Consider the following 15,577-nt stretch of genomic DNA (forward strand, 5'->3'; position numbering starts at 1 on the left):
TTTTAAAAAAATATAATTCCAGTTTCTTCTCTCTTCGTTTTACCTTGTGCCTACTGGTGCTGTTAAGCTGAGATACAAGCAGCTCTTAATTAGCTTGTTCAATTTTTTTCACTGCATTGGGAATTATTTGCAAAAATGGATGAAATTTCTTTTGCATTCTTAAAAGTTTACAAACTTTACAGATTAAGATTTGAGAAGACTTAAGAATGTCCAGCTAGTTGCGTATGGGCATGTATTCCTTTCTTTTCATTCTCTTAGTCTTCCTTTTGTTGCGCTGAAGATAAATCATTAGAGCAAATATTAGAATATGTATGCAGCAGTCTTATGTGAGTTTAAAAATATTATTTATTGTATTTCTAGAATGGCAATTTACAAGGATCATAATATTTTTTAGTTTTAGGAGAATGGGGAGATGCTAATTATCAAACATCTTAAATTTAAATTTGTATTGCTATTATACAAAAAATTAATTTATACAAGTAAATATATAAGCAAATTATACATATACTGATACATATATTTATTTACATTTTTAAATAATTAATGGATCTTTTTAACTATTAATGCATGAAATACAGAATAAAGAAAGATACATTTCTCACTCTGCATTTCTCACTGTCTCTGTGTCTTTTGATGTGCTGGTTTTGCTTACCCTACATTTAGGGATATAAACTTAGAATGTTATTACATTTCATGCTCTTAAAATTTATTGAAATCTATAGGAAAATAAGTTGGTTTGCCAGCAGTGGGAGTGAAAGCGTTCTTGAGCAAAGGAGCTTCCTTGCATTCGTTAGGCATTTCTCTAAAATAGCATGAATGAAAAATAACGAAATGCAAGAAAGGAGAATTGATAGGATTCAGTAAGAACAACTTGTATGAGGAAAACTTTCTATTCACAAAACATCTTTGGATACAAAACATGTAAAAAGAGAAGTATTAAGTTGTTTAAAACAACAGCAGTAAGGACAATTTTCAGCTTAGCTGTGGGACTGCCTCTCTCTAAGGGTATCTTCCTATTCTATCACATCCAGTTAAGTGTCAGACCTAGAAGCCATCTTTTACATTTGGGCCTTGAGGACTGCCACATTTTCTACTGTGGGAAATTAGTAGGAGGGATTGGATAGAGTATGGGTGATATGTAGTCAAAATAAAATTCCTTTCTCAGAGAGTCAAAGACGCCTTGCCCTGGCACTTAGAGTCGGATGACTGGGAGGTATCTCCAGTTTGGATGGTCGATGATTGGACCATGTGATGGACATGTGGGTCCTGGGCAGAGACTTGAACTTTCACTTGGGTGGGGAAAAGCTGGATATTCAGATTCGGGTTTTCCCAGATGTGCCAATATGACAACATCATTAAAAAGGAACTTTGAGGAAATACAATCCTCAGAGTCTTGTTGTGGATGTTACTTTGCACCCTGGCAGTAGGGTAGGCATGCTCCTTTCCTTAAATGTTGCCAATTAGTGGGACTTAAGCTATAATGTTCTTTGTAGCCTGTCCCCACTTTGGAACACTCTTCCCCCCAAAACCATCCAGTCCTCACCATTCTGGTCTTCTATAAAGTCTGGAAGACTGGGATTTTCCTGTAGCCATTGGGGTAGCTATTGGCTGGAGCTGAGGAAAGCTTTATGTGGGATAAGAAAGGTTTGTTTTTCTTTGGGGGTGCTAGGGAAATTTTAATATTGGTTTTGTGCTTTTTATTGTTTTATTATTGTTTCTAAGCTGCCCAGGTTTATGATAAAATAAGATGGAAGGCTATATACAGTAAATACTAAACAAATAATGCTTGTGTACTCATCTGCCTTCTCAAAAACACCTTGGCCTTCCAGCTTTTAGCTTTGACTATCCAACATGAAAAGCCAGATTTGGAAGAACAAAAAACAAAATTATTACAGCAAGAAAAGGAAAAGAAAATACAGCTGGCAAAACTCGAAGAATCTCTTTTGGAGGTAACAGATATCAATCTCACATGAACATTTTTTATGTAACTTTGTTTATTGCAAGGAGCCATCCAGGTGTAATCTGCTTTTTTTTTTTTTTTTTTTTTGAGATGTTTCAACTACTAATAGACTGGTTGTTATTGAGTAGATTAAAACTGCAGTTGTCTCTGAATTTCCTGATTTTTTTCCCCTAAATACTTCAGATTAGCGCTTCATCTATGAAAGATTCAAGGAATTTTCCTTGAATGAAAATCTCACCAAGGTATATTAGATGGTGTCCTCCCATTTTTCTGAAGATCCAAGGAATGCTGTCCTCTTCCTGTTTACTTCCCAGAGACATATTAACCCAAGTTTAAAATATCCTTGCACCAATGAGGTTGCACAACATTCACTAAAGCATCTATGACTTTCCAGATAGCTGTGTAGCTACTTTGGAAACTACTCTTAATTATCTTTGCAAATGTGCAGAGCCACCCCACTTCCTTTTTTTTCTCCTAGAAGAGTGAACTTGGTTGCAGGCACATAGCTGAGAACAATTTTCAAAGAAATTGGGTGAACCTTGAAAAACACACAATTGTTATAATGTTTTTTAAGTACTTTGCACACACTCTGGCATATTTTGAAATAACTATTTCAAAGGATTTGAACAGCTCAGACATTTTACATGAAAAAGTACTGTAAATGTTTCTTTTTTTTATTATGTGGAAATATTTAAATGCATGAAATTATGCTATTAGTAGTTTTATAGGCAAAATCTAGCAATCGTTAGCTTTTAGGATGAAATGCTGTTGCACTCGAAATTTATTCTTTGAAAAAGTAATTGGAATGGGAAATATTTTTAAAGTCCGTAACATTTTTCATTTTGCCATGAATTCTTTTGTAACTGTTACAGTTGCAAATGCATTTTAAACCCCTCAAGATGAAAAGTGCTGGTTTATTATTCTTTCCAAGCCAGCAAAATATTGGAAAGAAATGATGTAAAGAACTGTCATACTTTATCAGTCAGATAATTCTCTGGAAACTAAACAGAAAAGGATCAAATTTGGTGTGAGAAGAAATTGGCAAAGGAAAAATCAACTTCAGCATCAGGCTGCATCTAGATAGGGATCTGATAATTAAAACATCCCCCAAATTCCTACACTGCAAACTATGGAAGAGACATATGGATTGTGGTCTAGAATGTTGGGGACTACATCATTCTAAGATCTCTTCCTTCCTTTTTCCCAATCAAAGGAACCAGAGCAGAAACAAACAAAATGTTAAAAAGTTATAATATTTATGTAGTTACTTACAAAGTACATCTCAATTATATTAAAGAAACCAAAATATCTTTACAATCCCCAAGGGATGTCACAACTTTTGAGCATCCCTAACGTTTGGAAATTGGAAGTTGAAAAAATTTGACATGTCCTAGCCCCATGATGACAAACGTATGGCATGCGTGCCTGAAGCAGCATGTGGAGCCATGTCGCCTGGCACGTGCAGCGTCGCCCGTTCCTCTTTGGGTTTCTGGCATGCATGCACGCACGCACAATGATCAGCTGGCCTTTTTGCATGCGGCAGTGCCGGAAATTAGAAGAGCTCGTCTTCCGTTTTCCTGTGTGAGCATGTGCATCTGCCAGCTGATCGTCACATGTGCATGCTCACCAGAAACTCGGAAGAGTAGCTGGCTGAAACCGGAAGTTCAGTAGCTGAAAACGGAAGTTCATTTTCAGGTGTGCGCATGCACCCTGGGCAGCTCCTCTTCCGGGTTGTGGCCCAGATGCACGAATGCTCCCTTTTCGGCACTCGGTACTGAAAAGGTTCGCCATCTCTGCCCTAACCTATCCTGTCCTGTGCACATGAGCATGTTGCTACTACCTATAGAGAGCCTAGAAGAATTCAAAAAGCATTCACTCACCATCTTACTATATATGAGTATATAAAATTTCTTTGGCATAGCTCATGGCCAATGTTTTCATAAGGCATACTATATACGGCATGGCCAATGTTTTCATAAGGCATACTTTTCTAAATGGCCTGGTTGATTGAAATGATTACATAGTGTAACATTTTAAAAATTCTGTGGGTATTGTGAGTTTGTTGGGGCTTTTATTCCTTCATGTTTGAAATTTCAAGCCAGGAATTATGAGAAATTAGTAGAATTAATTTTGATTATGCTTAAAATAAACATAAGTTCAAAATATGACCAATGTTGTTTTAGATACAGGTAATGCTGAATTTTGGAAGAGAGCAGGAAAAATTCTTATATTTAGTATATTGTTTCGTATCTCCCCACAAAACCCTGATTAAGGAGCATTTGAAAGATATGACATATTAACCAATTGTGATCCATTCAGACAATGTGGATTTGAATATCTTTATTATCTGTCGATGATTTAAAGCATTCCAAAAATTGAAAGAATTTTTGCTGTTGTTGTAGACGCTTGCAACTTGTAAGGGAAATATACTTGAAAATAAGGATCTGATTGAATCTCTGAATCAAACTAAAGCAAGTAGTGCCCTCATCCAAGAATCTCTTGTTGAGTTTTATAGACTTCAGATTTCCCTTGATCAGGTAGGTATTTGGTTTGGTTTATTAGAGTATATATTAGTTAAATAACATGTTTTATTTTAGCTCCCAATGGATTAATAAGTTCAAGAACTGGATTCCGCTGTCTGTTAGTAAATCTTCTGTGGTCTCCTAAGGTTATTTTCAACCTAAACAGTTTTATCCAGTGGGGAAATCCAAATTTTTTTACTACTGGTTCTCTGGGCGTGGCTTGGTGGGCATGGTGTGGCTTGGTGGGCGTGGCTTGGTGGGCGTGGCAAGGGAAGGATACTGCAAATCTCCATTCCCACCCCACTCCAGAGGAAGGATACTGCAAAATCTCCATTCCCACTCTACTCCAGGGGAAGGATATTGCAAAATCTCCATTCCCACCCCACTCTGGGACCAGCCAGAGGTGGTATTTGCCGGTTCTATGAACTACTCAAAAATTCCACTACCGGTTCTCCAGAACCTATCAAAACCTGCTGGATTTCACCTCTGGTTTTACCATGTCATTTCACCATGAAAAACATCAAACATAGTCTATTTTAAAATAATCCATTTGTGTGACACATCCAAAAAAAGGCAAAGTTATGGTGTTTTCAATGGAGAAAATATTGCACTATGACTCATTAGATCCCATATAGAACTGAACGGTTTCTATATTCTTTTTTTTTTTTGGGGGGGGGGGATAGCTTTCAGTGATGAAGCAGATAATATAACTGAAGTTCTGCTCCGGATGAACATTAATGTATTTTTTTATTATATCTGGTATACACTTATAGATTTGAAAGACAGTTGAAAAGATAAGGTTATCCTGATTAGCTTCTTTCATATATCAAGTAACACATATATTAATTAGAAGAACCTATCACAAATGTATGCGAGTAAAAAAAAACCCCAGGATTTTAGGTACACAGAGCCTTATGTTAAATATTTTTGTTTCTCTTGCTCATATCAGAGTAAAATATAAAAACGACTATCGTTTTTGTAAATATTTTTTATTTAATTTCTATAACTGTTCATTGCTATAAGTGTCTTTGGGCAGTGTATAGCATTAAGAACATAAACACAAATTAAAATGATTAAAGCAATAGAAAATAAATATACATGGTCACCGAGTAGAACTATTGCCAAGGGATATTAATACACCCCAAAAATAGGGTCCTGAACACATTGGGAGGCCCAGGCTCAGGCATACAACCAGGTCTTCCTGGCCTTATGAAAGGCCAACAGGATTAGAGTCATCTGGCAGGGGCTATAACAAAGAAACCACATATTCTGGTCCTCACTAGTTGACAATCTTTGAATAATGGTACCCATAACATTCTCAACCTGCCAGATTGAATTGGGTGGGTAGAAACAACTGGTAAAATATAAGGAAGTCAAATAGAGGTCCAACATGTCTAATCCATTGTGACAGTATATCTAACCTTGGTTAAACTTTAGTTAAGAGCAATCCAGTCAGGCTTGATTCTTGCAACTTTATGGTCAAATGTTTACTGTATCTACTTCTCTCTGATGATAACTTGTTTTAATTCTAATATTCCTTTGGATGCTTTCCATCTGTCTTATCAATTGTCTTTCTATTCTACTTTTCTCATCTTTATCAAACAAAACAACCCACTGTCCACTCGTATCACATAGCCAAGATACCCAGGTTTCTCTTTGCTGACTGTCACCCTGGTTTTGACATCTGCAAGGGCGCAAGAGAGCCTTTAATAATACTGTCTACTTTATTGATAATTACTTCAATACTTTCAAATAGTATAAAAATTATTTTAAACCAGGGATCCTCAACCTCTGGGCTGTGGCCCACTAGTGGACCATGAGCTGCTTGCAACCGGGCAAGCACATGCATGCACATCCCCACTTACCCGAACAGCGTGTGAGCGTGTGTACGTGCAGTCGCTCACTCCATTTGCATGAGCAGCAAGCTTGCATGCATGCTGCTGGTGCAAATGGAGCTGTGTGCACGCACTTACTGGTCGCTAACACAGAACTATCCCCTCTCTCCCTCCACCCATCCACAAAGCTGGAAATGTTGGGGAATTAACTCTGTTCTAAACAATTAAAAGTTTACTAACCAACTAGAAACACTTAATACAGAATGTAATTTTTCCCCCTCTTTAAAAAGGTATGTCAAGAAAATTTTTCTTTCATGCTTATATGTAAACTGGTTAATTTATCACAAAGATACTAGTATGTGTCTTTTCCTTTTATATGTCTATCACCTTTTTCTTTCTCTCATTTTATTTTGTCCAACTATCAAGAACTGTTTTTCTCTTTAATGCCTGCCTCACTGCACTTCCTATCAGGAAGTGATCCATTAAGTCTTGACTTGCTGCAATATAATACAATTTATGTACTAGTAGATAAATTCCTCAATTAATAGAAACCTGCAGGTTAATGGGAAATGTGAGAAGAAATCTTTTCCTATAATTCTTGCAATAGAATGATTTAGTTGTGAAATTTCAGAGTTCATTGAAAGTACAGTGGATTAATTCACAAATAGTTCCTGAGTAGATATCTAGCAAGAGCAGTTCAAAATTTCTCTTGAGGGTTTTGGGTACATCCAGTTATATTTTAGACTTTGGTTACGATAGAAAATCCATATGCCAAATCACAGATGGCATTTTAAGCTTTTTGGAATTTTAAAGTGGTTTTCTATAAATAGCCCAACACTAAATTACCAGTTCACTCCTATGTTATACATTCCCATCTGTTTTCTTTCCTGATTGCTTAAATGGTTGTTCAGCAGTTATATTGTAAGTCTGAAAACTTTATGAAACATTATTTATCAGAACAGGAACCTATGGAAGGGGGCAAGTGATGTATTCTGTGTAATAATATCATCATTCAAATACCCTGATTTAAATACATGCCGTTATTGAGGCAGTAGTACAGAATGCCAGCATTTGCATCAGGACTGTTATTTATTTAATAAAATTTATAGCCCATCTCGATCCCGAAAGAGTCTGTTGGTGAACAGCAGAAAGAAAGCAACATTAGTAAGGTAATAACCCAAAGAACCCTAGTACAATTTCATTTGATTTCATATGATGACATATGACAATCAAGATAAAGGCATAATGGATTCCAACATGCTTACATAATCCCAGGAGGTTTAGGGCTTCACATACCACCAATGGGAAAAGTTGCAGTGGGTAGGAACTATAACTGAAAAGGGTTTTTTTCCCCTTCACTTATCTTTTTCATACCCCATGTACCACTCAGCAGGTAAGCACTGTTGGCAGCTCTTCTCTAAATGTCTGGACCAGATGGGCAGATTCAGTTTAGCCAGGTGTTGCCTTATATATCCCAGTGGTACGATGAGTAAGGCATTGAAGATAATGACCAGTACTTTGATTTGGGCCCAGACATTTACTAATAATCAATGCAGGAACTTATTCTACATGGGCAGTGGTGTCTTATCAACAATAGCTTACCAACAATTTTGTACTAACTGCCTTTTCAAGATTTCAAATTACTAGGATTCATATATGTATCTGAATTTTTATTAATCTTTTTATCTATAGTGGATTGTAGCCAATATTGGCTATTGTAAATGATGTAGAAATATAATAGATTCTTGTGCATCCTCTCACCTCTTCCAACTTCTAAGATGCTATTAGTCAATATTGGGGCAAGGGTGATTGCCCATTTGGCTAGAACTGGCTGCCTAACAAAACATAAATATTTTGCTTTGTCATATGCACACATGAATGCATGTTGACATTGATAAAGTACCTTCTAGTCTATTGAATTGTATATTATTTGTATTTTTTATTTCATTTTTTGCATGCATCTCCAATAGGTGGCAATAGAGCTCTAACATTTAATCTTCTTTATTTTCAGGAAAGGGATGCATATCTCACTCTGGCTGAAAGTGGCAGCAAGATGTATTTTATTATTTCTGACTTGTCCAAAATTAATAACATGTATCGTTTTAGTCTGGCTTCTTTCCTAAGACTTTTTCAAAGGGCTCTACAAAGTGAACTGGTATGTGCCAATAGTTCAAACCAGTGTATGTGTGTATCTCCTCTCTCTCCTCACACACACATACACACACTTGCTGCATTTACCTTTTTTGTCTCCAGGACTAGAAATAAGGCTGGCTGAAGTAACATTTAAAGAAAAGAAATAAAGAAACTCCTTCCATTAGTGATTGCACACCATTGATACCGAGCATATTGCACCATAATCAGTGTATTTGAAGGAATAGTTGAATATTTGTATAAAATTACCTGACAAAAGACCTAAATAAAACACACAATTTTCTTTGGCTAAACAAAGCATAGTTCCATAGTCAAGAGATTCTATTTATGTAAATACAAGTTCTTCACTTATGTCTTAATTTTCAAACAACATTCTTTATTAACGGTCTCGGCCCAGTACCACAATTCATTTTTAAATTAAGCATTTTTACCTATAGGAGGACAGTGCAGACTTTTTATAGGGTTTGTTTGTCTGTTTTTAAATTACAGGTAGGTAGTCTACAGCCTGAAAGCCACATGCACTCCTAAGCCCTTATTTTAAAGGCACCACAGCTTCCACCAGTTCTAATGATTGAAGCTGGTGGTGATATTTTCTGCAATTTTTATAGGAAGCCCATGAAAACATCAGCACAAGTCCTAAAATGAACTTAATACTGGTTAGAAAACAAAGACCTGAAAATTTCTTTTAAAAACATCAAGAAAAAATCCCCAACATGGTTCATTTGAATCATTATCCCTCCCACTATTTCCCTTAGACTCCTCTAAAACATTAACAGTGACCCTCATACATTAAAAACTTTTAATCCCAGGATACTTTGTAACAGTATGTTGACGTTGGGTCTTTTCTTAAAAAGCAAGTTCATAAATTATCCAAAGAATTCTATGTTTTTCTAGAAACGCTCAAAGTATCTCTGTTGATACTTTGGTAACAACCGTCACTATCATGATAACTCCAAGTGGTGCAAGAGATAGTTCCAAGATCACAGGTGAAGGCAAATGTATAAAGAATTTGAAGTCCAAGTTCTATATTCTATAGAGATTTACCACAGATGTAATCTTTTCTCCAATCTTTGCACCTATCTAAGAACTGTCTAAGTTTTTAACTGTCTAACAATGCCTTAAAAATATTTACTCAACAAACTTGAAAGAGGGCCCTTCTATGAATGTTTTTCTACTCAATGCTTTGGATTTGAACCAAAGCATAGATCCTCTACCGGTAGTAAAATATAATACACCTGGTTGCAACAGTCTGAGAGCCAGATTTGGAATCCAAATTGGCAGATTTCACTTTCAGAAGTGCCAAAATGGCAGTAAAATAAGCGATTTTCTGCAGCCAAGAAAGAAAATTATGAATCAAATAGTTGCTTTCTTTCATAACATCAAAAGCACACCTACATTACAACTGATAGTCAGGAACTGATCAGGTAGTGAGAAAGCATGCTTATTAGTATCTTAGACAAATCTTACTTCTCTTTCTTTTGTTCACGAAGTGTGGCTGGATGAATGATTGGAACATTTCTTCTGTTGGTTTGGATGAAGCAAACCCATATAGATTTCTGTCTGAATCAGAGTATAAGCAATTAACTTTTCTGAACAAACTCCCAAAGGAAATGCTAAGTTGACTGGAACTGCAGAGTGATTAGACATAACATTTTGCAGGGCTTTCCAAACCTAAGAGAAAATTGATTAGACTGAGCTACCGTATGCATTTCCTTCCTTTCTCAATTTAACCACAGTTAAAGTTACTCGTAGTTCCCCACTATCTGAGATACCCATAATATGAGTAGCTTTTTACTGTTTCAATATATGAATCAGACTGACTGACTAGCAGGAGGATCATATTATTCTTGGAGTCAGTATCCCATTGTTAACAGAGCTTTTTCACTTAATGACCAGTACAATTATTTTTGGATTTGAAGCCCAGTTTTCAAACCCTCAGTTCTATATATTCTGTGAAAATAAGATGGGATTAATGTTCCTTTGGGTCTAAAAATTAATTCCCTTTTGCACAAACCATAGGAAAGTTTTATGTTTCTCCAGTTCAGTTGTTCCAACAAAACAGTTGGAAATGTGATGAATGTTATGGTTCTGAGTAAACCGTACAGCAGAGCAAGCGGGTTTGAATTTGTAGTTATTTCTTCTCTATTTCAGTCACCTGAAAGTACGTTATCAAAGTTTATAATTTCCAGGTGTTGAAGAAGTAAGTATATAATATTAGCGTCTCAAACCTTAAGAAAAAAAATAATCAATGAGAAAGAGAGAACACATCACTTTTTCCAATAATGCAGCAACAATTAAAAAAATCAGATTTTCTATTCCAGATACAGTAATACAGCAACATCTGCTGGATTTCACTGCTAAATCAGAAGTAAAAAAGCATCACAGTGCTGCATCACAAGTCCCACTTCTTTGGGGCAGGCAGGTCACATGACAATCCACACAGAAAAGGGGTGGAGCTTACATCATTATGGGTGATATGGTTATGTCACTGTGGAGCCTCCATGTTTCCCTCCCCACACACGCTGCTATAATTGTAGAAGATGGTCTTACGTTCACACATTTGTGACACATTGTAAAATAAAATCTGTCTTCATCTTCATCTTCAGATATCTCTTTGATTTTGTACAAGGCACTAATACCTTAACATGCTAATTCATTTTGTAATTAAGGAATGTTGTATGTTTATCCTTGGAACAACCAAACTTTTGTATAGCAAACTTCTGATTCTTCTGAAATCAGCTAATTCCACAATTAATTAATTAATAATAAAATCTCCATTTAGGACATGTAGATCCTGGGTTCTGTTAGTTTTGGGACAATAGGAAGAAATTCCTGTTTTAAAAAGAGAAATGTCTCCTCTAATTGACTCCTGGTGACTCTTGGTGGACATAAACCAGTTTCTTGATAGAGGTCCTACTACCTTGTTTTAATTTTAGGTTGCTCAGTTCAGTATTTATATACCTCGATCAAAGTAGGGCAATTAGTCTGAGAAGGTAGGCTAGAGAACCTGAAAGAAGAATTTATTGTGTCTTTTTAGTGTACTAGAGGGAGGTGTCACCTCAAGATTAAGGGCTGCCCAATTTGAGATTCTTATTCGTGGTATGGAAGATCTTACTTTTCCTTGAATGTTTTTTCTCTTCATTAGTCAGGTTAATTAGCATAATTTAACTAATAAAGAACTCTAAACACATAGGGTTTTAAGCTAATTAGGTTACCTCAGACTGCATTTAAATGAGATAAAATAAAGCTTTCTGATATTACATTGTAATGCTTCTTATTACAAATTTTGAAAGACTAATATTCATCTGCAGGAGAACTATGTACTCTGTCTCTCAGGCCCAGATTTTGGAATTCATGATGCAGTTAGATTAATTTGGATTAAATTGTTGATTATAGATAAAGCCCATTCTCTGAAACAGGGGTCCCCAACCGCTGGACTCAATATTCGGAACCAGGCCATACAAATGGCAGGTGAGCATGCACATGCGCCCAGCTCCACTTGTGTGACCACTGCTCTGAAATCAGTGTGCTTTCAGATAAAACTCTTCAATCTTAAGAGTTGTTTTTAGGTATTTTTGATCCCTAAAGTATTACTGAATATTGTTAAATATCTGAACATTCTTTTTCAGGACATGGGGAATACTGAGGAAAGAATAAAGTCTCTAATCAGTTCATTGAAACACTTGGTATATGAATATGTCTGTCGTTGTTTATTTAAGGTAAGCTGCCATTTTCCTTTGCACTAATTCATTGTGTTGAATGTGGAATTATATTTCCAGAGTAGCCATAAATTGGCTCACTTGAAACTATCGATTAGTGGATGTACAATGGTGCCAAACTTTGGGGTTTTTTTTTAGTAAATGGTACTTTTCAAGTCATGGGAATTGTATATAGGATCTTTTTGTCTTGTTTGACAGAACAAATTTTCTTGGTTTACAAACAGTCTTTTTGCTCACCATGGGACTGTTGCCTCATTACAGCACTGAGACAATAATAACTTCTGAAGCACTAAGTTCAAACTAAGAAGGAAATGAAGCTTATCTGAAACAAAAAAAAAAAAACATTCTTTCTGGGATCTCTTAACTGGTTTCCGAATAAAACATCCTTTTGAAATATATGGAATGTTTTATTCATAAGGCTATCAGTTTCTGGACTATATTTGTTTTACATGCTGTGGAACATTGTATTCTTGCACCCACAGTAGGTCATTTCTGCCTTTTCCCAGAGATATTATTTCATTTTCATTTCATTTCATTTAATTTGTATACCGCCCTACTCCCGAAGGACTCAGGGCGGTGAACAGGCACAGAATAAACACGTAAAATACAAAAATTAAGAACAAAAGTAAAATCGAATTAAATCAATTTAGCCCAAGACAAATTAAAACCCCAAGTTAAGAGCAAATTAAAATTTACATTAAAATTTACATTAAAAAAGAATGGGAAAGGTTAGGCCAGACCAGCCTGGTGAAATAAAAAGGTTGGAAGGTGCGTAGATCCGGGATCCTCCGTATCTCCGGGGGTCACCCTCACCCAATGAAGCATTTATAATCCCCTGGAGCCAGCCTCGCGTTACCTCCCGGGAAGCCAGCACTAACCAGGAGGGACACGGGTCCAACAAACATGTGGTCGCATTCAGTCTCCCCAGAATCCTGTCCACATCATCAGGAGTCACAGGATCAAACTCATCCCAGATAACATTCTCAAGACCTGCCCCAGTCGTCCCCCCTGAACCTACCCAGTCAGAGTCCAGATCTTCCCGAATCTGAGTGATTTTGTCATACAGATATTGTACAAAATCCTCGGCTCTACCCTCCAAGGGGTCCTCCCGCGCTCCCTGGTGGAGTAAGGAGCAGGTCACCCTATATTATAATTCTTCGTTCTATTCTCTCCAAGTGGATGGTTCTAGCTGACATGCATAGCATTTAGAAGAAAAGAATAGGCACAATTATATCCTCAGGTGGAAGGAAGATAGATATCTCAATTAGGTTGTTCAGTCTCACTCTATATATGTCCACTCATGTAATATGTGTATATTCATCATTGCTATCCATTCCTGTATATGTTGAATATTTAGCCACTCTCAGGATGGCTACTCAGAAGAGCCTTCTGTTTTCCAGGCTATGAAATTCACTCCCTTGGAAGTTTAATGTTGTGTTATACTGGAAAATTACAGTTTCTAAAATATTGGTTAAGCCAATATAGTATGTTCTCACTCTTCTGCCTATATTTATGTATTTTGAAGCCAATCTAACTACAATATACAAGTACAGGTAGAGGTGTGAGGTAATATTGGCTACAATTACATTTTTACTATATCTATTTTTTTCATAGTCATAGGTTGCAAAATATGCCAATCAACTATTCAATTGTTATTTATATTGATATATTGGGAACTAGCATTAAAATCTGAACAACCCTGGTTCAAAATCTTAAATTATCTTATGAAGGTCACTCTTCATTTACAGATCTGAAATTCTGGCATTAAAAATATTCATAAATTTGCAAGCAGGTGCCAACCCCCCCCCCCCCATTAAGGTTGACCCTAGTTGCTGTGTGATGGTAAAATCATTAGAATACTCTTAGTAACAAAACCCCTGGAAAAATGCAATGACAACACATAATATTGTTGTCAAGAAAATTGACAACATGAAATTACCAGAGTTGAGTTCAACATCACTTACTTTTGACATTGCATCAAATAATATAAGTGAATTGTTTCCAGGTATTTTATATAATTTGCTTTCATATGAAAGCAGAAGTTCATCAACAGTTTTTTTTTAAAAAAGACAAAAACAAACAAATTAACTAAAATAGGAGGTTTTATTGATCTTCCCATCTTTAGAGCACATTCAATATTCACTATTTTAAAACTTTTGAAAGTAAATTGTTTCCAATCCTTGAAAGTTCCACTATCCTAAACAATTAAATATACTTATCCTATATTACACATCTTCAGTGTCAGCATGTTAAACTCACATACACATGCTTACATATATGGAAGGAGAGAAATTATTTTAAATCTCAGAATAAAAGAAGATGAATTGGAGGTTAAGGGTGTAATTTTGAAATATCAAAATGAGTAATTACCGTTTGCTTTTGTTACAGTGGAACTTTAGATCATAAACATTCAGTAGTGACTATTTGAACTAGATATCACAGATGATTTTAAAATGCTGGTGGTTAGTTTAGAAAGTGAAGTCATTGGAAAAACTATAAATTAATAGTTAGGGATTTATGTAGTTGCTTGGTTCAAAAATGAGCTAGTTCAATTACCCTTTCATTTCAGCTGAAATATAACATTGCTTCCTGTATTGACAATGCAGCCATTCAGTATTATAAAAAGATTTCCAAACCAAAGTTATATTATCTTTGACTGTTGAACAATCAATTCAATTTTGCATCATTTCTATTGCTTAAAAGAATCATTGTATGTTACGTTACATTACATGTTACATTAAAAAATGAGGATGCCCCAAGATTACTGTTTTGGAGAATAGTGGAATAAGAATAAGAATTTAGGATTCTATTTTATCAGAGATAAAATTGCAGTCACAGAAATTACAGGAGTGAAAAATATTGAAATAAAATATCATATTGCCTCAAACCAAGATACTCTGGTTTAGAATTTTCCTTAGCAAAATCTGAGGATATATAATCAGCTGAATAGTTTCTTTATCTGTTTCTATAAAAAAATTACTTTGTAGGGTATTATTTTCCAAGGAGAACGTTGCGTGAGATGTTATTGATGCTTTGTCTTCTGATTGCAGGCTGATCAGCTAATGTTTGCATTACATTTTGTGAAAGGAATGCATCCTGAACTTTTTCAAAACAATGTAAGTCACATAGTAATGCTTACACTTTAATTTTAATTGGCCAGGAAAATCTGCAGTTTTGCCCTTCTTGCATTTCTGATGGTTTTTACACTATTAGTCCTTGACTTATGACCGTTCATCCAACGACAACTTGGATTGTCGTTGGATGAACGACAAGGACTTCGGACCCATGCCTGAAGTTACAGCCATTGCAGTGCCCCCGCAGACACATGATTAAAATTCAAGCATCTTGCCCACACTTAAGACCATTTAAGACCACTTAAGACCATTGGGG

At 35.8% G+C, this 15,577-nt stretch overlaps 1 protein-coding gene across 4 annotated transcripts in view; it reads left to right on the forward strand.

The window, feature by feature from the left end:
• DYNC2H1 (dynein cytoplasmic 2 heavy chain 1) overlaps window positions 1–15,577 on the forward strand; it is a 149,368-nt gene that overhangs the window by 73,635 nt on the left and 60,156 nt on the right. For all 4 annotated transcript variants that reach the window (XR_004589849.3, XM_034409222.3, XM_087894632.1 and 1 more), the window contains exons 67-71: window positions 1,830–1,949; window positions 4,363–4,497; window positions 8,329–8,472; window positions 12,098–12,187; window positions 15,238–15,303. Coding sequence is in view for 3 of the 4 variants with exons in the window: in XM_034409222.3 (XP_034265113.1) it covers window positions 1,830–1,949; window positions 4,363–4,497; window positions 8,329–8,472; window positions 12,098–12,187; window positions 15,238–15,303 (555 nt within the window). In the remaining variant the exon portion in view is untranslated. The remainder of the gene's footprint in view (window positions 1–1,829; window positions 1,950–4,362; window positions 4,498–8,328; window positions 8,473–12,097; window positions 12,188–15,237; window positions 15,304–15,577) is intronic.

This window comes from Pantherophis guttatus, chromosome 5 (genome assembly GCF_059756535.1).
Source record: "Pantherophis guttatus breed Tessera chromosome 5, ASM5975653v1, whole genome shotgun sequence".
NCBI classification, from domain to species: Eukaryota; Metazoa; Chordata; class Lepidosauria; order Squamata; family Colubridae; genus Pantherophis; species Pantherophis guttatus.